Source organism: Macaca thibetana, chromosome 6, assembly GCF_024542745.1.
Source record: "Macaca thibetana thibetana isolate TM-01 chromosome 6, ASM2454274v1, whole genome shotgun sequence".
In the NCBI taxonomy this organism is placed as follows: domain Eukaryota; kingdom Metazoa; phylum Chordata; class Mammalia; order Primates; family Cercopithecidae; genus Macaca; species Macaca thibetana.
This window is the reverse complement of record NC_065583.1, coordinates 81000948-81025360: the sequence shown is the minus strand read 5'-3', so window position 1 is coordinate 81025360 and position 24413 is coordinate 81000948. Positions and strand designations below refer to the sequence as shown.

Genomic DNA, 24413 nt, shown 5'->3' with positions numbered 1-24413 from the left:
TGCACCCATTAACTCGTCACTTACATTAGGTGTATCTCCTAATGCTATCCCTCCCCCTACCCCACGACAGGCCCCGGAGTGTGATGTTCCCCATCCTGTGTCCAAGTGTTCTCACTGTCCAATTCCCACCAATGCGTTAGAACATGCGGTGTTTGGTTTTCTGTCCTTGCAATAGTTTGCTCAGAATGATGGTTTCCAGCTTCATCAATGTCCCTGCAAAGGACATGAACTCATCACAAGTAAATGCTCTTTAGAAAGGGAGGTCAGGGATCCATAGGCAGGGAAAAAAGCCTGCTTAAAGCTTGTAATCAAGCTGAGGAAAACTAAGCCCTTCTGGCTTACAGATTAAATGTGTTATTGCAGTTTGACACAAATGAATTCAGAAAATGAGTTTCCAATCTCTCTGGGTTCCTGCATGAGAGGGTTGCTGTACATGTTACACAATCTCTTTTTGTCTACTTACTTTCTTAATAAGCATCCTTGACCGCTCCTCACTAACAGTGAAAAGAGCAAAGCTTTCAGAACGCTCACCTCCTCGCTTTTTACACAAGTGCGCTTGCGCACTAGGCGCTGGGGCTCTGACGTCACCAAGTGCACCCTGCCCCTACCAGTTAGCAACCGAAGGCGTCCTTAGCACCAGTGGCCGCTGAGATGTACGAACTTCCGGTCCTCCAGGCAGCTGCCACTGCTATAGCCTCTGCCACCTGCCACGACCGGGCCTCTCCCTGGCGTTTGGTCACCTCTGCTTCATTCTCCACCGCGCCCATGGTCCCTCTTGGAGCCAGGGTGGCGGGCGCGGCAGCTTCCGGGTGGTGAGAGCGCGGTCCGGGAACGATGAAGGCCTCGCAGTGCTGCTGCTGTCTCAGCCACCTCTTGGCTTCCGTCCTCCTCCTGCTGCTGCTGCCTGAGCTAAGCGGGCCCCTGGCAGTCCTGCTGCAGGCAGCCGAGGCCGCGCAAGGTCCTGGGCCTCCTGACCCTAGACCACGGACATTGCCGCCGCTGCCACCGGGCCCTACCGCTGCCCAGCAGCCGGGCCGTGGTCTGGCTGAAGCTGCGGGGCCGCAGGGCTCCGAGGGAGGCAATGGAAGCAGCCCTGTGGCCGGGCTTGAGGCGGACGATCACGGAGGGAAGGCCGGGGAAGGCTCAGTGGGTGGCGGCCTTGCTGTGAGCCCCAACCCTGGCGACAAGCCCATGACCCAGCGGGCCCTGACCGTGTTGATGGTGGTGAGCGGCGCGGTGCTGGTGTACTTCGTGGTCAGGACGGTCAGGTGAGGCAAAGCCTCGGTGGGGCACCCCCGTGGGCCTGAGATACGCAGGCCAGTGATCTCCAGCAAGGCTGACTTCTATGACCCTTTACCCTTCCCCAGCATCAGGGACTCATGCCTAAGAATATGACATTGACCTTCTTAAAGGCCTGTTACCTTTGGAGCAGTTTAAACCTATAACTGATTGCTGCCTTTTGTTTATAAATTAGTGCCTTACCTCCAAATCTCTTCATCTGACCTATGACCCACGTCAGCCTCAAAGGACACCCTTTCTCTGAAGTGAAGATAATCTTTATTCCCTAGAATTTTGACTACTCTGTCTTGTAATATTTCTACTTTTCTAGTCTACATTTTTGTATACCTAACTGGTCAAAATTGTGCCTATCAGAATGCAAAGTCTTGAAAGACATGATATCTATTTAGTAGGTTTGTGAGTCTTACAAATTATTTGTACAGTGCTGCCACTTAATAGGAAATCAATATATATTTGAGTGGATTAATAGTAATATGGGGGTGCCTTATGGATATTTTATTTTTATAAAATTCAGGAGAAGAAAAGTTCTTCCTTACTATCAGTGTTTCCTAGTGTTGGCCTTTAATCTGCCACCTAAGTAATTCACTTATACCTAATTAGTTGAGAATCACCTTCCTGAAGATTTGACATACAGAGCCAAGACCTCACCATTAGAAGCCAGTAAAGACACAAGGTGAGGGAAAGCTGTCTAGCAGTTTCCTTCATTATAACATAAGTGTAGAGGGTAGGTTTGCAGATTGTGTTTATTGTTTTCAAAATTACTTCACGTTTTTCCCATAATTACCCTCTGTATTGTAATTTAACATATTTCTTTAAACTGATTATTTAAAACCAAACTTTCCTTTTAAACAAGTCGTTATTATCATGAGTGGAAAACCAACATCACCATCACTTGACTGGTTAAAAAATAGTGTAAGCCAGTAGTTCCTGACATGTGGGCCAGGGAACCACACAGTTGGGAGTTTCACTAGACCTCTTCAGGGGACCTACAGTATTAAAACTATTTTCAAAATAATACATTCTGTTACAGGCTTATAGGGTACAAATAGTTCACTGATATTGTTTCAGATTCCACATTGCAACTAATCTTTAAGACACTGCTTGTCAAGCTTTGGTGTAGTAGTATCATAAAGGAATAACCACTCAAATATAAAAAGGCTATTACAATGTTTCTTTCCATTCCAAATTTATATCTGTGTGAAGATGGAATTACTTTATATGCTTCAACCAAACAACACATTGCAAAGGATTTAATGCAGAAGTAAATATAAAAATCTGTTTCCTATTTTTTGTTTCTATTTTTTATCTACTCCTATCACTTTAAGTCAGATATTAAAGGGAATTGGAAATAAAAATCTAAATGTCATTCTTTTTACCTTTTTTTTTCTTTTTTGAAAAATAGTTGTTTTTCATAAAGGTTATGTTAACCTGTAATGTGTTTACTATTATTTTAAATCAGTTGATACGTATAGGTTTTCTCAAGTTTAATTAATATGTTAAAAGTTGACATGTGTAATTCACATAAATATAAGTTCTTTTGAGTTCCTGAACAATTTTAAGAATGTAAAGAAATCCAAAACCATGAGTGTAAGCAATATTTGAGAACCACATGTGTAAGCAATATTATTTGAGCTAGATATTGTTGGTTCACAAAGGCCAGCAAATCTGCACTCACACTCTAAGTGTTAAAAGAATATTGCCACCAAATTGAAACTTTCTTCTTAATGTAAAGAAAGATTAAAAGAATATTGAAACAAATTATTTTCCTCACTATATAACTGTTATTTACTGCTGTCTATATATATTTTCTATAAAAATGCATGGCCCCTTGAGTGTTATATCTCTTATACATGTAAATTATAGAATAATGATAATTTGGGGGGAATATTCCTTGCTTTTTTTTTTCTTTTGCTTCCACCTTTTAAATAATTTTAAATACACATATTTATTACCTTGATTTTCTGTCATTATTGTTGTAAAACTTGGACAGATACAATCTTTCCAATCTGATCCTATTGCATGATTTGGTAACATGATGTGTGTTAACAGCCAAATTCTGAACTATGGCTAATAAAAACTGCATTCTTTAACCAGCATCTAACACATTCATGCAGTCCAAGTCCTACATTTAGTTGGCTGCCTGGCATCCAAAGCTTGAATGATGCTAACAGTGTCTGCGCAGTGTTCAGAACTCACACTTTTTGCTTCCAGATTATAGTTTTCTTCATTATCTTGGTGAATGCTCATTTTGGCTACCATTTTCAAACTATGTATGACAGTGCACTGAAATTAGTTATTTGTGCCAAGCAAGAAGAATGGGCCAAAATCATTATTTTCTTAACTGATTTGAGGTGATGCAGAAAAATATTTTACTTGTAAAATTTTATTACATCGAACCACATGAGACTTTCAAATAGTTTTGTTAATCTAATTCATTTAGTGAATACGTAGGTAATAATAACTTCCTTTTTGAGTCTGGAAACATTCCAAAGAACAGTCATATTCTCACTGTAGAAATACAAAACATATGTATATTTATGTGCAAGGAACACAGTAGGGACAAAGTAGATTTCCTAAAATGAACACTTAATCTCTATGAGAAGAGACTTGTCTGTCTTATTCTCCCCTGTATCCTCAGTGCTGAACATCATGTGCAGTATATGATGGGCACTGAATAAGCAGTTGCCTAATGGATGAGCACTCTTCATGTATTATATTGCTGAACAGGTAGGTGGTAAGGATTTGGAAATTTAAGGATAATTGCTATTTGCTGACAGAATAAAGAAATGTGAAGATTTCAATTAATACTTTTATTTTCTTCCTCTCAGTAGGACATTCACAGTAAAATATATAAGGCCAGGGAGCGGGGATATGGGGAAATCACTCTAGATGGTTGTTAGTTTGAGCACGTATGGTAATTATATAAAGGAATTTTTGTCATAACTGAATAATGATTCTTACCTTAAAAGCAGGGAATTTTTCCTTTTTCATGCAGGGAATTATTTCCTTTTTCATGCCATGTCATTGCTGGTTTTTCATTTTTTATTCAATTTGGTATATTGGAAGGCAATCAATGCTTAGAGTTTAATCCTCTACTTTAAAAAAAAAAAAAAACTCTATGCTCTTTAGCAAGTCTCTTACAATTTCAAGAAAATATGGTGCTCATGCACATATGGTGGAGATGAGCATGAAATTTATTATGTTAACTTTTTTGTAAGCAGTCAGTATTTATTCAACTGACCAGTACTGTGCACTGGGGACACAGTTTTGAGCAAAACAAACATTTCTGCATCTATAACACTTACATACTAGAGGAGCAGAGGGGCATTAACCAAATAATCACATAGATAAGTACATAAAGGATGCTATGAAAGGGCATTAAAATGCAAATCCTATTAACACATAGTATATAGGAAATACAGAATATTAATTTAATTTGAATTCTTACCTAGCCCTATATGCTAAGACACAACACTAGGTTTTTTCGAAGAACCATACTTTGTAACTGAAAGATCATTTTTGAGCTTTTACTTATCATCCTAATAGCTGATAGTTAATAATTGATAATTTATGTATCAGATATAATGCTACGTACTTTATGTGCAGTTTGAAATTCTTGCAAAAACCTTCAAAGTAGGTAATATCATTCTTAGTGAGGAAATTTAGGCTGAGCAAGGTTAAATAACTTGCCCAAGGGTGCACCGGTAGGACCTGCCCAAACCCAGCTCTGCTGGAACTTACCTAACATGTTCAATCATCATGCTGCTTCCTGTGATCCTTTAAAGTAACCAGTTTAAAGCGATATTGCACATAAAGATGGCTAGCTTATTTATGGAGAAAAATAAAGTCAATAGTGTATGCCCAGTGCCTTTCTGTTTAAAATATATGATTTTGTTGGATGTTAAACCTCCAAATTTTACCTTTTTGAAAAATGAGTTAACATTTATTGATCATCATGTTTGTGCCAAGGTGAAATAATGTCGTTTCCTACCTCAACTCCCTACATTCCTTCCCTCATCCAAAGATTTTCCTGATTTGCTAGACATAGTCAGGGAATGGTAATATTTTAAAGAAACATCTGTTAATATGGTCACATGTATTTCCACCTTAGTGGAGCAAGTCACTAATGATTTATGTATGTGAGTTTATATTTATATCAACATTTCTCTTTTGTCTGGTTACTTAAGAATATGAGTTAAGTTTTCTTTTTCTCCTAGAAGTCCTGTGGTTCCAGCCCTATTTACAAAATTATAAAACATCCATAGAAATCACTTAATTTAAGCAAAACCAGGAGTACTTTTGACTATTTAACCATTTATGTATTTAGTGACTGTCACTAATTCAGTAAATATTATTTACCACCTATTCCATGCCATTACTAAGTTCTGTGATGAGGATTAGTAGTGCACAAGGAAAGTCCCTGCCTTCATGAAACTTCCATTATAATTGTTTATATCTCCTTGGAAAGTGGAGTTTTCCTAACATGTGTAAATTGTACTGGTTTGCCATTATTTCTTTAGCTAGGCAGTGTATGTCAAATGTTTTATATATAAAGAAACCCAGAAACTTGGAAATGTATTTAACAAGCACAAGTTCTCAAGTAATGATTTTTTTTTTTTTTTTTTGCAAAGATGAAACTTCCCTTCACAAAATGTTTGCTCATACACCTAAAATATTTTGAAGTGTTAAGTTAGTTTGCTATGTAGTCAGGTGCCAAAATACCAAGATGATGACATAACTGATATGTCAGCAGTCAGTGTAAAGTGATAGAATGCTCTGTTTTTAAGTGATATTTGTCATATGTGCAGTTCTGGGAGGTAAAAGTGAAGATATACTAATTTGTTAGGGGTATTGAGGCCAGAGTAATGCTTGCTCATGTAATGCCACACACAGACATTGATATCTATACCGGGTAAATGTTTGAGACTACTTGCCCTGATACTATCTACCATAGACCCTGCCTAGTGATCTCAAGAGCTGAGGGGATCTTTGTCTCACCACATCAACAGCCATTTGCTTATATGACACCCTGGCTCAGGAGATTTGTAGGACAATGCTGAATGTGGACTATGTAAAGAAGTAGTTTGACAAGTTATCATATGGGCCACCTTTAAACCCACACAAATCTGTTTCTGATAAATTTGAATGACTGATACATCTCTCAAACTGTTCTGAATATTAGGACTTCAAAGATAATAAAGACATCATATTTGTGTTCAAAGAGCTTATCTAGTGAAGGAGTACCGCTGCTTTTTGTGGTAATAAACTAAACTTTTGGGAATATGGCAGCAAGAGATCAAGCTATTTGGAGAAGGCTGCTCTTAAATATCATTCCTATTAGACAAGGTCATCTGAAAAGTCACTTAATAGCATAACAAAAACTATTATATTTGTATAGAAGACTGAAATATTTATCTCTAATCAGCATAAATCTTTTACAAACTTGCCCCGTAACTGAATCTATTTTCAGTTGACCTTTTCTCCTTGGATATATTTCATTTCACTCTTAACTGTGCAGGCAGGGAGAAGTATTGGATGAGAGCTGTAGAAAGGGGTCCATTTAAGAATGGACTATCCAGTCTTGTTTAAATGCCATTAGTGGGGAAAGAGCCAGGACAGAAGGAAATATTGAAGATACGGGAAAGGAAGATACCTAAGAAGACATGAAGGAGGGAATCTAAATAAAGCTCTTATCATAGGACAGGAGAGAGATTTTCCACTGAAGTGTTCCCATTTCCATTCCTTTCATTCTTTTATACTTTTTGTGGTCTGGCATCTAATTCTACCACTCTAGAATTAATCATGCAGAAGATGATTACTAAGCACATTATCTCAGTTTCATGGATATTTTCCCCTCTTTTCTGTAGTACTGAGTGCACTGGTTCTTACTTTGACTTCTGAGACATCTCTTCTGGTTTTCTTCTTACCTCCTTGAGTATTTCATGCCCAGCTTCTTCATGAATTTCTTATTCCATGAACTCTTCTTCCTAATTAGCACTCTTCTACAAGCTAATGTCTGGAGAGCAGGGCCTCTATCTTATTCCTCTTTGGTCCCTAAAGGCCCAGTCTGATTCCTAGAATATAATGAGATGCATTGAATTTTTGTGGAAGAGAATGACTTTCACCTCCCAACTGACAGTGTTTTCTGGACCGTTTAACTCTTTCTGCTTTCACTGTCCATGTTCCCTGGGTGATCCATCCAAAGTTCATTTCCTTAATGGCCACCTCTAAGCTGTTAATTACTTTCTGAGTTACAGACATGTATAGCCAGCCAACTTCTTACTGGATAGATAATTCAGACTTGTTTTCAAATTTAAGCTTGAAACAATCATTTTTATCCCTGGACAAATCTTGCTGCACTCTGTAAGGTGAATAACACCATCATCTACACAGTTTCTCAAACTAGAAACCTGAGTCATCCCATGTCTCTCTTTTGCTTACGATTCACATACAGTCATCCAATTTCAATTGTTAAATATTTCTTGACTACATTACTGCTTTGTGAGCTCAATTGACCTTACATTAGTTTAGGTTCACATCACTAGATTATTGTGCTATTGTTTCTAACTTTTCTCCACTTCACTTGTCTCTCTTACAATTTACCTTCCACACTGAACAGATGGTGTTCCCTCTGAGATGTAAATCTGTCATACTATGTGTGTGCTTATAGTCCTTTATGGCCACACTGTCCAATATGGTAGCCACTAGGTACAGGTGGCTATTTAAAAACTTATGTTACCTGGGCACAGTGGCTTATGTTTGTAATCCCAGCACTTTGGGAGGCCAAGGTGGGCGGATCTCTTGAGTCCAGGAGTTTGAGACCAGCTTGGGCAACATAGTGAGACCCTGCCTATACTATGTGTGTGTGTGTGTGTGTGTCTGTGTGTGTGTGTGTGTATGTATATATAAAATATATTCACACACATATATGTATGGAGATACATGTATATGTGTATATATATGTGTGTGTGTAATCTATATGTATATACACATACTGGGTATGGTAGTACAGGCTTATAAGTTCCAGATGTTTGGGAGGCTGAAGTGGGAGGATCATTCAAGCATAGGGTATCAAGACTGCAGTGTGTCATGGTCACACTACTGCACTCCACCCTTTGTGACAGAGCAAAACCTTGCCTCAAACAAACAAAAGTTAATGAAAAATAAAATGTAAAATTCCAGTCCATTAGATACATTAGCTGCATTTATTTTCTTTCTTTCTTTCTTTAGAGACAAGATGTGGCTCAGCTCACTGCAAACTCTGCTCCCGAGCTCAAGCCATCCTCCCACCTCAGCCTTCCGAGTAGGTGGGACTACAGGCACATGGCAACACACTCAGCTAATTATTGTATTTTTTTATAGAGATTTGATTTTGCCATGTTGCCCAAGCTGGTCTTGAACTCTTGAGCTCAAGTGATCTGCCAGCCTTGGCCTCCCAAAGTGCTGGGATTACAGGTGTGAGCCACTTCACCAGCCGACTAGCCACATTTTAAGGGCTAAATAATCGCATGTTGTTAGTGGCAACTGTATTGGACAGAACAATGCAGAATATGTCCATCATTGCAGAAAGTTCTATTGGACAGCACAATTCTATGGCATTTCATGGGATAAATGTTCATACTCTTTAGTTGAGTATTTAATTAGCTCCTTAATCAGATTTTTTTTTTTTTTCTTTCTGATATGGAGTCTCCCTCTGTCACCCAGGCTGGAGTAGAGTGGTACAATCTTAGCTCACTGCAACCTCCACCTCATGGGTTCAAACTATTCTCCTGCCTCAGCCTCCCCGAGTAGCTGGGACTACCGACCATCATTTTTTATTTTATCTTGTCTTCCAATCTCTAACGAACTATATGTTTATGGAAGTACATTTTTCAAGGAGTGGAATTCTTTGCATTCTTTCTTTCTTTTCTTGTTTAACTCCTGGTTGTCTCTGAAGATGAAATGGAACATGTACTCTACTGGGAAATCTCTGTGATTCCAGACCATTCTGAGAATACCTGTATTATGACATTATTTCCAGTGGACTATAATAGTTGGTTCTGCTTCTGTCTTCTTTTCTACACTGTTTGCTCTTTATGCCTTATTTAGAAAATAGTAAATTTTCACGTGTTTTCTGAATTAATATCAAAAGGAAATAAGAAATAATATATCAGGCTTGATATGATGGCTTATACCTGTAATCCCAGCATTTTGGGATTCTAAGCCAGGAGAACTGCTTGAATCCAGGGGTTGAGACCAGCCTGGGCAATATAGCGAGACTTCATCTCTACTAACAAGAAAAAAAGGAAAAAATTAGCTAGTTGTGGTAACCTGTGGCCCCAGCTACTCAAGAAACTGAAGTGAATCACTGGAGTCCAGGAAGTCAAGCTCATACCCCTGCATTCATACCCCTGCATCCCAGAAATAGATGAGATCCGAGAGACAGAGAGAGAGAGAGAGAGATTGAGAGAGAGAGAAGAGGAGGGGAGGGGAAGGCAGAGGAGGGGAAGGAGGAGGAGGAAAATAGGAGAGAGAAAGAAAGAGAAAGGAAAAGAATAGAAAATAAATACTATATGTGAAATCAAAACATGTAAATGAAGATTAGAAATGTGAGGTAGCTGTGTGAGAGAGGTGTTAACATCAGTCGTGCAATAATGTAGTCATTTTAATTCATTTCAATTCCATACTGGAACCTCATGATATATGGTTGTGTAGAGAAGTCAATTTTTTTAACAGGTGTATATTATTTGCATGTATTTACCCAAGATAATGTGTAGATTATTCACCAATGTATATCTAACATGACTGCAGTCCTAGGGGTATTAGAGTACAACCAGAAAATGCGTTCCTCTGTAATTGATAGAGGTTGAATGTGGGACACAATGGAGAAACTAGATTGAGATGCTTCTGGTGAGTTATTGTAAAGTTTTTCTGAAAACAAAATCAATAGCATTTGAACATTACTATCAACTGGTAGCAATGCTCAGGTGGTATCTACCAATACACTCTACCAGTGTTCCTGGACCCATTGCTACAGCAAACATCTGTTCTAACTAGATGGTCCTTATGCCCTGCCAGTTGTTAAATAGCTAAATACCTTGAGTGTCACCTCTACTCCTACTCTTCAAAGTTCTTGAGTTCTTTTGTCATGATCTCCAATGCCCTTTTTGGTATTTCTCTTCTATATTATTGCATTTGATTTTAATTTTATCTTTGGTGAAGACTACATTTAAAAAATTACTTAGGTTTGATCTTTTCTAAAATATGAGAAATATGATAAATTTTGAAATTGGGTTGAAAGATATGTTGGTAATTTGCATTGTTCAGTATGATATAAAACATATCTATAGAAATACTTAAATCATAAATTGAGAATCTTATAGTAATTGAAGACACTTTCTTAAGAAATCAGGTTTTCCTTGGCATTTTTGGAGAGATTTTTATTGCTATATTCTTTAATAATCCTTTTATTTTCTGGAAGAAGAAGTTGGTATAGAGTTGAAAATTCGTAGAAAAACATGAAGATGTTGACTGTTGTAAGATTTTGACTGGCATGTAATGTCAATTCTTTCTGTATAGCCAAACTGTATTATGCTTTTGTAATGTAAAAGTGGTAATATATACTATGATTTGATTTTATACTGTAATTTTATGTATTCACCAGTCATCTCAATAGTAAAGCAAAACATCCAAAAGATAAAACTGTCTCTGCGTTTCTGTGCTATTTACATACATATGAGCATATGTGTAATTTTCCATGCATGCCTTTATTCCTCTAGTTAATATAATAGTTTTAGTTTTAACTTTTTTATTACTGAAATATATAGAACAAACTTCACATTATTAATATATGTTACATGTTAATAAAACATATGACATAATTTTAACCTTGTGTTATCACTTATAGATCTTGTTTAAAGGAACTATTATTTTTCCTGTCATTATGTATACTGTAGATACCTTAAATTTATATAGATGTATACAAAAAACCTTATAAAATTATTTGATAAATGTTATCTTATTTCAGCCTCAACTCTGAGGTGAATAGATAATTTTTCAAATTAGGAAATTTATATGAGAAGCTACGTATTTTAATCAGTATAGTACAAGCTACAGTTGAACAAACAACTTCAATCTAAATGCCATGACACAATAAAATTCTATTTATTCTTTAAGAAAATTCAGCTGCAGATTTGGGCTATCCTCCAAGACAGTTGTCCTCCATGTGGTAACAGCAATTTAGCTGGCTTTAATGTTTGGTCTTGCCATGCCAACATATGTCTTTCACAGTTGTCAGAGCTTGGTGAGAGACACCAGAGAATGCACAGGAGCTTTCAAACGCCTTAACCTAGAAATGGCACAGTTACATCTGTTCATGTTTTATTAACCAGTCCAAGTCATGAGGCTCCTATGGGAAGTGAGTAGGTACTATGTGTAGGGGGCAGGGGAATGGAGGTCAAGATTTGATGAACACTAATAATATCTGCCATATGAAGTGATAGACCAAAAGTCATATTGCTGGAAGAGTGCCCAAGCTCCTGCAGAACTCAGAGTTTGAACTCTACTTTTGCCATTTCTTCTATATTATTCAGTGAGTTCTTGAATTGATTGATTATATGTTTACTCTTTCATTGGTATGAATTTGCATCTTGAAAAATAGTAAAACAAATTTCTATTGAGCCTGGAAATAATACACAGTTAATACTTTTTGCCATTAGCTTGGTCTGCACTATCTCCCTTTGCTATCTTATCTTATTATATGCACTATACCAGATACACATTGATACCCATTGCAAAACTATCTCAGTTCTTCAAAAAGTGATGCTGCCATAAACAATCAACGAAATGCATCTACTCTTTAATTACCTGTTTTTATTTTCTTCTCGCTGTCCACTGCTTAGTGTGTAGATGTTTTTCTATCCCATGGCTTCTGGCTTCTCTGAGTTTTTGCTTTCTTGTGATCTACTATGACTTGTCATACTCTTTATTCTATATGATGTCATTTTGACTCCTTTAGTCTTTATCACCCATTACAACTGACTCATGTTCATGTGTGCATATATATGTGCATATTTTCTTCCATATTGACTTCCCAACGTTGATATTCTGATTGGTTTATCTTATCTTTATGAGTTAGGCCACATCATCCGTCACAATCTAGCATAGGGATTGACAGTCCTAGTTTAGAAAGGTGCTCATCCCAGGCTTGTATTAGTTATCAGTGGAAATAAGTGATTTGTCATGGTAGAAAATATGATTAACCATTTCTGCCCATTCATTAAAAAAGTATGAGTGGAGCAGTTTTTCTGAGGTCTAGGGACAGTGGACATGACAGTTTCCATGATACCATGTCTTGTGCATTGTTTTAATAATGTAGATTTCCATATTGTTTTAATGGTGGGATCCTAATATATAAACTAACTAAAAGCAATAATGCACTGATTGGCCATACCTCCACAGAAACCTAGGACACTGAAGAGCCCAGTTTGAAAACAGTCATGTTCTTCAATTTGGGCTGCCAAATCTCTGAGACAATGTGATGGGAATGATATGATCTATAAGCAGATGGGAAAAGTGTGCTAAGCTGAGAAAACAAGTATAAAATGAAGCTGTGAAAAGTTAGTGAGCTTTTTGGTGGCAATGTTATTTAAGATTGAAAATTGCTGATAAAACATTTGATTGGTTTATTCAAAGTGGAGGATTGCTGATAGAACCTGCCTGAAAGATGCTTAAAGAGTATCACAAGGAAAGATACATCCAGATGATATACAATAGCAATGTGGCTCAGATAAACTAATATGTTAAGTGTCCTTATCAGTTAGGAGGTTTTTAGCTATAAATAATAAAATATCCAATTTAAAGTGAGTTAAACACAAGGAAATATTTTGTTGTTGTCATTTACTTATCATGTATATGAATAGGCCCAGGTTTGGTTCAGTGACTTTGGGAGATTATTAAGAATTCCGTACTTTTCCACGCTTGCCTTTCTATAGGATGCCTACCTCTGCTCTAAATATTATGTTCTCACTCAATAGTATCTTAAGCAAGAAGGGAGGCCTTCTCTATCCTTTTATTTTGTTTTTTAATCAGGGAGAAAAATCTTTCCTGGAAACCCCACTACCAGAGACACGCCCTTCCATCTCATTTTTCTGAACTGCTTCATCTGCTTACTCCTAGACAATGACTGGCAAAAGGAAAATTATATTTTCATGATTGGTTTGAATCAGTTATTATGGCCATTATGTACTTAAGGGCTGGGCTCAATTGCCCTCTAAACAAAATCATGGTTCTGTTAAGCCAGAAGAAGAAAGTTGCCTCTAAACAAAGCAGATTCTATTATAGTGATCAAAATTAAGAGAGAGACTCATCAGAACAACAACTAATCAAAACAACATAATTATACTTGTTAATGTGAGTAGCTGCCAAGTTATTATTATTACTTTTACTACATAAGGATGAATTAGAAAATATAGCTCAACTAAAACAATTATCTAGTCTGGTATAATGCGAGATAGTTGTTTTGAAGTTTAGCAGACTGTTTTCACCTAATTTTTTGACCTTCATTAAAATTACTTAGATTCATTAGGAATACATTTTGTCTCAATATTCTAAAACTCAGATTCAGTAGTCAAATTACTTGTGTATGAATCTTAGCTCTACCATTCACTGTCCCGCATTTAATTTTCTCTAATTTCTGCCTTTCTGTGGATGAAATGAAGGCACTTAACCTACAGGACTGTCATGAGGATCAGGTAATATTTATGAGCCGTTTAGCTTAATGCCTGGTGTATGTGCATGCACAGAAAACATCAGCTCTTCTTAATTGCATGTTTTTTCATCTGGAATTCCAATTACAATTTATCTGGGGAGTTTTACTATAATGTTTTTAATACCTCTGTCTCATAAACTATTAATATTGTCACTATTTTCATTTTTATACTTTAACTTTATCACTTATGAAATAGAAGCTTTAAATATGTAGATATACAAATATTGTTATATATTATAAATATATGTATATTTGTATTATGTATAACTTAAATCTCTGTGTATTTATATATGTATATATATGTGTATGTATCTATGTATATATATCTGTGGTACCTGACTGCTAAAGCTATAATCAGCAAGATGGTAGAACTGACAGGGCTGTAGATAGAGTCAGTGTAAGGGGAATGAAAGGTTGGTCATAGAGCCAGTGAGGGGCTACAAAAGATGAATCTTGGGGGGTACTGAACTGTAGCTAGGACTTTAAGGTTGATTGGGAAATAAATTCATGCTAAATTTTTAGAAATGGAGGTCAGAAGAATTATCAAGTCTCACATCCTGAGCCTTAGGGCCTAAAAGGGAAGACAAAGTAATCCATGTCAAGACAAAGAGGAGATATGACAAGGAAACTATATGTTACATACTTTCATATGGAATACTTCAAAGCCAAACTATATAACACTGATTTAGGATTTACTTTACCTGGGGGTGTCTGCCAACATGCCTTCAACAGGAGACAAATCTAAGCACAGGAACTGATTGTATGTGCTGAATTGCAAGGAGTTGGGAGAAAAAAGGTATCTATCAAGGAAAACAAGGTTACAGTGTCCTGAACATTCATGAACATGCTTTTGATTTTTTTGTTGTTGTTGACCTTTGGGTGTTAGCAGTAAACACTTTATTAGAATTCAGCAGTAGCAGGATACCTCGTTGGAGGAACTTTCTAGTTAACGATACACGTGGTCAAGATTGTGGTAGGGACAGAGCTTGATAACTATCAGGCTAATGGAGAGGGGTTTTAAATAATATGAAAAAATGCTAAAGGAATTCAAAAGTACAATCTGCAAACTTCAACATGGAGTCACATGCATTTTAATAGCTCCTAAGAGTTTATATCAAGGTCACTAATTATAATGATCCTGAGAGGTTAAAAAAAGACTTTAAAAAAATTTCATTTTCTTCTGTATAGGATGGCAGGAATATCTTTAGCATTGAATATGGTTCCATATAGAATGCTGAGAAATTAAAAGTAGTACAAAAAGCCAGTTTGGCTTTTGAAAGGATAAACTTCAGTTATTTGTAGTATATATGAAGGATATACTTTTAGAATATGTTTTTAGAATATGTGTTTTTAGAATATGGTAAATCTACATACCAAAAGGACAAAAATAAAACTCCTCAGCATAGGATACAAGCTAAATATTAGGGATTCTAGTTGGGTTAGAGTATGACAGTTGCCTGGACCATACCTAAAACATCCTAAATGAAATCTTAGAGCTCCTGATGTGAGTACATGTTTAATGTTTTTAAATATCCTAGTACTTTTTTTTTTTTTTTTTGTCCTGAGTCAGGAAGCTGTTACCTCCAGAGGTTCATATTATGATTTTAAATTTGGCTAGCTCCCTTAGATTTTGTTGTGGTATGTATCTGGAAATGATGTTTTTTCAGGCTTGTTTTATTCCAAGGGTGATAATTTATATATAAAATTTTAGATATCTTTCTTATACAGAGAAAATGGAAGAAATATTGTGCATCTATATATTTTAGTCAATTAATTTATTTAGCAATATTTATCAGGCATCAACTTTATGACAGAAGTTGTGTGCTGTGGCTACTGTGGTGAATAAGAATAGATACAGCTCCTGTTCTCACAAAATCAAATGTCTGGTAGGGATGACGAACAGTTACTTAAATAGGTATACAAGTGAACTGTTCATAAGCACTTTAAAGGACATGTATATAGTTTCAGTGGAAGCCAATAGTAGACATCTGTGACCTAGTTAGGTAGAGCAGAAAAGGGTTTCCTGAGGAAGTTATATTTAAGCTGAAAGATGAGCAGGCATTCACACAACAGTATTGTGGTGGGTGGGAGAAGAGTGTGAGGCCAATAGCAGAGAAAGCACGGCCATCATGAGGGACTGAGAGAAGGCTATGTGGCTGGAGTTCAGAACCTGGAGTGGAATGTGGAGCAAAGAACAAGATGAGGCTAAAGATGAAAACATGGTCCATCTTGTGCTCATCTTTGTAGGCCATATATTATAGACTCATTACTTAATGTTGAGTAATAGGAAACCATTGAAGGTTTTAGAGAATGAAGGGAAGGTTAATGGGTGACCAGAGTAGGTAGAGATAGTGAATTAGGAAGCTATTTTAATCGGCAGAGGAAGAGATGAGAGGACAGCAGTGGTATGGTGAAGCAATATAAATGAATTTAAATTATTTTTAGGAAATACAATCAATAATACCTTGTGATTGTGGCAGCCGTGGAGATACACTAATCAGACTTCCATTCAAGAGAACATGCTACAGGAAGCAAAGTTGGTTGACATCCTCCTGCTGTCACAGATTTGGGTCCATCACAGCATTCATGCCAGGACAATAACCCCTAAACTTGTCCCTAGCCGATGACTGAGTGGAGCAGAACCTGGCCATCCTGACTAACAGGGACCTCCACTAATGGGCAACCTTTGCTTACAGACATGCCACTGGCCTGGTGAAGACTCTTCCAGAACTGCACTTCAAGCTACAACTCTTTCTAGCTGGTCGTCCTTCCTTTCTACTCTTTCACAGGTGTCAGACCTCTATTACCCATTGTAAGATCTCTATTTTCGCTTTTCTCTCTCTCTCTATCCTTCATAGGCCCTTCCCTAACAATTCTCTTGTATTCTATATTAATTTGTTAGAGCTATTGCAAAAAAGTACAAGTGGGCTGTCTTAACAGAAATGTATTGTCTCACAGTTCTGGAGGCTAGAAATCCAAAATCAAGGTACTAACAGGGCTGGTTCTTTCTGAGATCTGTGAGGGAAGGATCTGTTCTAGGCCTCTCTTGATCTTTTTGATGACATTTTCATGTTCACATGGCGTTCTGCCTGTGTGCGTGTCTGTCTCCAAAATTTCCCTGTTTATAAGGACATCAGTCACATTGGATGAGGGCCTACCTTAATGATCTCATTTTAACTTGATTACCTCTATAAAGACCCTGTTTCTAAATAAGGTCACATTTTGCAGTACCGGGGATTAGGACTTCAACATAAGAATTTTTGGAGGATACAGTTCAACCTGTAACATGCAGACACATCCCTTATTAGTATCTGATTCTTGAAGAAGTGGAAGTAACAACTGATGGATTGGGTTGTGGAAATGGGGAATAAAGATGAGAATGATATCAAATTCTTCAAAAGAATTTTTACTATGTGTCATATATTCAATTGGGTTGGACTTCCTGATGAAAAGTATAGACAACTACAATTGTGGTTCTCTAATTTTTATTCATTTATGTTTCAGGGGTAAAGAAAGTTTCACATTTATTCTTGGTCACTAGTTTACTTTTTTCTAAAAATAGTCAAGAAAAAAATTTTGTTTTAGTTATAGATTATTATTTACTGTTTCATCATTATGTCTAACCACATAAGGGAGTGTGTATGTGTGTGTGAATAGTAAATAATATATTCTTCAGGCTAGCTTTGAAAAAAAAAAACAGAAGGGAAAATATCAAATCAGGTAGATACAACAAATTACAGCAAACTTAAATCAGGTGGATATATCAAGCCACAGCAAGTTACACTGATCAGTGTTCTCCCTTTCATAGAGCAATGAAATGAAATGGAATTTTATTCTGTTGTGTTTATTTTATGTGGCATCATATATTTTTACATAAAATTTTATCAAACTTACTTTAGTGATTTAGTTTTATTTTGATACTCTAACTTATATACATGTTATTGGAAGAGAAATAGTTCTTACCAACCTGAGTGTATTGGAACATTAAGGAATCTGCATCTATATTAAGGCAGCTATTTGAATATTAACTTGAATACCTAGAAAGCATCTGACCAGGATCATTTATCTGTGCATACCAGGTGATGAGTGAATATAATTCTATATGAGTAATCATATAGCTTTTTTCTTTTGCCTGCTCAGGCTTCCATACTTTCCTCTGTGCAAATGTGTAAAGTCTCTATTTTTATTTTTATTAGAAGCTGGCAAAATTTGTTTCTGCATTTCCAAATGCATTTACTATGTCTAGTAGAAAAGTGTACATATATTTGTCTATATCTACATGTGTGTGTATAATATATATGTAATTGTCAACACACATGTAGATGAGTTTGGGTGTCATAAGCCTAATGAAGACATTCATTTATAAGAAAAGAACCATGGCTATTAAAATTGCATAAATATTAAAGCTCTCGTTTTTATTTTTTTTAATAATACACAATGCATATTAAAAGACAAAGTAGCCTTTTAACTTAAAATTTTGGTGTGTTTTAATGTGTATTTTATTTTATACTTAATGTTTGTTAGTATTTTCAGTAGTATTTGTTGAATCACCCAAGTTATTTGAAAGCTTTATAATTTTTTTTCTTTTTCTTCGTTGAGATGAATCACCCCATATAGTAATAGAGTGTATGTGTTTTATCATAGTTGATGTTTTTATGTGTCCATGTAGCTGTATGACCACATAATTATCACTCCCTATATCTTTGAACAGAGCAAAGACATTTTTAGAGAAATTACATTTCTGGTTTAAATTTTATTTAATAACATACCGCATTTTTTACTCATTCTTGGATGAGTCAGTACATATACTAAAACAGTAAATTCATTTAGATTATAAGTACATCACCCATTTCTCTGATGCCTAACAATATTCTGTATTTATATATGAAATAGGTTCTTGTTTCTAAAGAATTTGGATTCATTTTTAGAAGATAGTATTTACATACACGTTTAAATTAAAGGATAGAATAAAGAATAAAATGTCCAAACCAATGCAGCCAAATGTTTAGGCTATACACAGATAGGGAAAATAGTATTATTAGGCAAATTAGTTTGACTGCTTATTGTAAGATTAGGAATCATTAAAGACTTTAAATGTAGAGAAGAACATAAGATGAGCAGAATGTTAAAGTCTTTAAGCCCTACATTCGTATCATTTTTTGTTTGTTTGTTTTAAGACTAGCCAACCTGTCCTGTGACTAACAATGACAGGTTAACATATTAACTGTTTGATATATATGACCTGGGAGAATCTAGTTTATTTCCAAAAATAATTTCACATGACATTAACTTTATTGACTAAAAATGTCAAAATGTTTGGAACCCATATGGTTTCAAAAACTAGCAAAAGACTGACAAAAGGAAAGAGAAATTTTAACTCTCAATATCCTTAACTTATATTTCCAACTAGTTTCACTCACTCTTATGTAATCACTTTTTAAAATGAAACAATTGCATGCAGATATCATTAAATAATATGATTCAAAAGCACGAATAGTCAACTAACTTTCCTCTAGTTTTCTGTCTCTCTCTCTCTCTCTTTTTTTTTTTTTTTTTTTTTTTTTTGAGACAGAGTCTTCACTCTGCCGGCCAGGCTGCAGTGTAGTGGCTTCATCTCAGCTCACTGCAGCCTCTGCCTCCCAGGTTCAAGCCATTCTCCTACTTTAGCTTCCCGAGTGGCTGGGATTACAGGTGCACCCCAACATGCTCAGCTAATTTTTGTATTTTTACTAGAGACAGGATTTCACCATGCTGGCCAGGCTGGTCATGAACTCCTGACCTCTGGTAATCCGCCCTCCTTGGCTTCCCAAAGTGTTGGAATTACAGATTTGAGTCACCATGCCCAGACTGTTTTTCTATTTCTACTTTCTAAAGACAATACATTTATTATTTCTTTCCTTTGTTTGTTTGCCAATTACTTCCGTAAGTCTAAATCAGAGGTTAGCAAAGTATGGCCCACAGGCCAAATTCCTTCTGCTGATGTTTTGGTAAGGCCTAAGAGCCAAGAATGTTTTGTCTATCTGTCTATCTATCAATCATCCATCTATATATATTTTAAGGGTGGTAAACAAAACAAAAATTTAAATGAATATGTAGCAGAGTGTGTCCTGCAGGGCATAAAATACTATCTAATTTTTTACAGAGAAAGTTTAGACCTCTGGTCTACATGATGTGTGTGGGTGTGTGGGCACACATACACACACACACATACTTGTTAATGTGACAACCTAAACATACTTAATTTCTCACTATGAAAGAAAGCGTACTTTGTATTTCATACTACTTCATTTTTGCTAGTACTAATATTTACTGACCCTTTCATTAGTTACATTTGTAACTTTAAATACTATGCTTAACTCTCTGTTTCCTGTGCCGTCACTTTAGACGTGTATATAGACAGCTCTATAGGTAATGACCGGTGGAAATTTTCTTGGTTTGTGTTCACACTTAGTAACATTTTGTAAATTTTAACCCTGAGACCAGGCACTTTACACCCAGAAGCTAATATCATACCTGTTGCTTAGTAAGACTCAAGTATTTGTTGCAGGTAAGTTTGTTTTCCAGGGGCTTCACTGGCATGTTTGAAGAGGCTCATGTTGCTCTTTACAGTTAATGTTATAGCCCAAGTATTTCTTATCCCACTTATGTCGAACAGAGTAAATCAGAGTTTATGCAAACGGATTTTATTTGTGATAACTGACTGAAATATTTTCTATTTTGTTTTCAAACTCCAGTGGACACTCTTGTGAAATACATTTTGCTGTGTGTGGAGTTGAAGTTGTTGGTTTGGAGATGACTTAGGCATTCCTTGCAGGGTCATAGTTTTGGTTGCCAAGGTAGAAGTCACTCAGAGCCTCAGCAACTAACTGAGGAACATCTTAATTGATACATCACTGTGCTAGAAAGTGGTTATATAGTGGTGAATAAAACAGACTTGGTTGCTGCCCTCAGAGAACTTACTGGGAGAGACTGATGAATAAACACCACATAAACATATACATCAGCACATAGGAATGCAAATTAAGGTAAATGATTTGAAGGAAAAGAACAAGTTATTTGAGACACAAACTGGAAGTAGGACTCTAAATCTTGAGTTTTCATACATACAGCTAATAATAATGAATGTAAGCACCCTTGAATCTTTTCAATTTCACTAAGCCAGTGGTTCTCAAACTTGAGTATGCATCAAAAGCCTAAGAGATGTTTGTTAAAACACAGGTTTCTGGGCCCCATCTTCAAAGTTTGTCATTCGCTAGGTCTGGGCTAGCCGTGAAGATCTGCATTTCTTGTAAGTTCCTAGGTGACTGTGATTCTGTTGATCCAGAGAACCACACTGCAAGAACCACTGATCTCAGATAATGGTTTATATCACATTGGAATCACATGTAGAACCTCAACAAACTATTGATATTTAGTTCTTTTTGCTGTACATTTTGATTCAGTTAGGGCCTAAACATGGGACTTTAAAAAATACTCCTAGGTAATTCTGGTATGCAGCTAGAGTTGTGGGGTATCAGTTTAGTCTGTGAACATGCATATACATACAGTTTTTGACAGGGACATCTAAACAGTGGTAAGAAAGCATGAAGAACATGGGGAAAAGGCTGGAGCAGGAGGTTTCGCTAAAGAAGTACCTGACCTAAGCCTTTAAAAATTAAGACTTAAAGTACAGTACCTTAACTAAGGCTTAAAAGTTATTTGTCGGCACCATCAGTTGACAAGGAGAAGAGAGTATGTCAGACAGAAGAAACAGGCGATGGCACATAAACATGTAGGAGTAGGTTTTGTCTCATAACGTTTAATCCTAGGTGGTAAATTTGTTGCATATCTGAAATGTAACCCTTCTGATATTGAGTGCTTTCTATGTCAGAAACAGAATAATAATTTATTTTATTTTACAAATAAATAGACACTAAGGATCATCTATGCCATATTAAATAATTTTTATTCATTAATTTGTTCTATTTGATAGGATGAGAAGAAGAAACCGAAAGACTAGGAGATACGGAGTTTTGGACACTAACATAGAAAATATGGAATTGACACCTTTAGAACAAGATGATGAGGATGATGACAACACATTGTTTGATGCCAATCATCCTCGAAGGTAAGTATTCCAATAGTTTAATTCCATGAATCAGGAAGCAAGTCCTTGACAAGTAAACTGAAGAAGTAAAATAGACGTTCATTTAACAGCTTGTATTCCAACACAGTTTCTTCAATTCTGTTTACTGAAGTTCTTTTTGCTATCTACCCCATAGCTCATATTCACATTGTTTTGCTGAAATAGATACAAACAATAGAATACCATCTCAAAATAATTTTTAAAAATTTCTTTTTTTTTTTAATCTTTTATTTTAAGTTCAGGGGTACAAGTGCCGGGTCGTTACATAGGTAAACTTGTGTCATGTGGTTTTGTTGTACAGATTATTTCATCACCCAGTTATTCCCTAGGACCCATTAATTCCTTCATTCTTGCAATATGTATTAACTTGGGTGTGTGTGTGTGTGTGTGTGTGTGTGTGTGTGTGTGGTGTGTGAGAGAAATACTTAGTAAACTTAGTTTCCTTTTCGTATTCTGAAGATATTTTGTTTTTAGTTGGGTTCTAGTGTTTGCAAATAGTGCTGCCTTGCAGAATTGGGGGACTAATTGTTTATGGTCTGATCATACAGCTGTAACAACTATACTGAAATCTATTCTCACTAAGTGTTAAGACCTTTCCTAAGAGGTTCAGATAAATAAAATGACATGAGTATAGAATAAATGCCAATGTAAATAGAATGGGAAAAAAGGCAACAAAGATTCAACCTAATAAGGAAAGCCATCTTGGAATCCAGAAGGATTACTGGGTGAAGGAGAATTAGAGTGCAGAGTCAGGTACAAATGCAAAGAAAACAAATCTCTTAGGATTACAGAAAAGAAGATGACTCAACAAAAATTGGACTACTAAGTCCTATATATCTGTATCTATATATCTGTCTATCCATCTATCTATCTAAGCTGTTTATATATGCGCACACACACACTTAAAGGAAGTTTTAGTAATGCTGATAATTTATTCATTTAATGAAAATATGTTCATCAAGCATACATTTTGATAGTATTACAGCCTGAGTAGGCAAACATGAACAAAACAATTACATCTGTCCATTAGGAACTCACTTTCAATTAAAGACACACACAAGATGAAAGAAAAGGGACAAAACGGATATTCCATGCAAATGGTAACCAAAACAAAGCAGGGGTTGCCAAATTTTTATCAGACAAATTAGATTTTAAGTCAAAAACTATCTCTTGCGACAGAAAAAAAAGATCATTACATAGTAAAAGAGTCAATTCACCAGGAAGATATGACAATTAGTGTGACTCTATCAGAGCACTTAAATTATAAAGCAAATATTGACAGATCTGGAGCAAGAAATTGACAGTCATGAAATAATTTATGGTACTTTAATATCCCACTTACAATAATGCATAGAATATCTAGACAGAAAATCACTAAAGAAACCGCTGACTTAAACAGCACTATAGAACAAATGGACCTGACAGACATATACAGAACTTTGCACCCAACAGCAGAAGAATTCACATTCTTCTCAAGTGCTCATGGGATGCACTCTAGGATAAATCATTTTAGGTCATAAAACAAGTCTTAACAACTTTAAGGAGATTGAAATTATTCCAAGTATCTTTTCCAACCTCCATGGAATAGAAATAGAAATCAATAACAGCAGGAAAACAGGAAAAAAATATAAATATGTGGAAACTAAAAGATACAGTTTGAATATACCTCCAGGCCAAATCTCGTGTCAATTGTAACCCTCCATGCTGGAACTGAAGTCTTGTCAGAGATGTTTGAATCATGAGAACTGATCCCTCATGGCTTGGTGCTGTCTTTATGATAGTGAGTTCTCATGAAATCTGGTTGTTTTAAGTGTGTAGCACCTGTTCCTCCTTACTCCTGTATTTGCCATTTGAAGTACCTGATCCCATTTCACCGTGCACCATGAGTAAAAGCTCCCTGATACCTCCACAGAAGCCAAGCAGATGTCAGCACCATGCTTGTATAGTCTTCAGAACCATGAAACAATTAAACCTCTTTTCTTTATAAATTACCCAGTCTCAGGTATGTCTTTATAGCAACGAAAGACTAGATTAATATATTGAACAACACACTCTTGAGCAATCACTGGGTCAAATAGGAAATCAAAGGGAATTTTAAAAGCTATTTTAAGACCAAAAAAAAAAAATGGCATAACAAAACTTATGGGATGCAGCAAAAGCATTGCTAGGAGAGAAGTTTATGGCAATAAATGCTGATGTTATGAAAGAAAAAAGACTTTAAATAAACAACCTTGCTTTACC

General features: G+C 36.1%; 1 protein-coding gene across 1 annotated transcript in view; it reads left to right on the top strand.

Moving 5' to 3' along the window:
* Window positions 1-640: 640 nt before the first annotated feature.
* FAM174A (family with sequence similarity 174 member A) overlaps window positions 641-24413 on the top strand; it is a 44110-nt gene continuing 20337 nt past the window's right edge. Inside the window, exons 1-2 of the mRNA XM_050794406.1 lie at window positions 641-1268; window positions 22020-22154. Of these exons, the coding sequence (XP_050650363.1) occupies window positions 835-1268; window positions 22020-22154 (569 nt within the window). The 5' untranslated portion in view covers window positions 641-834. The remainder of the gene's footprint in view (window positions 1269-22019; window positions 22155-24413) is intronic.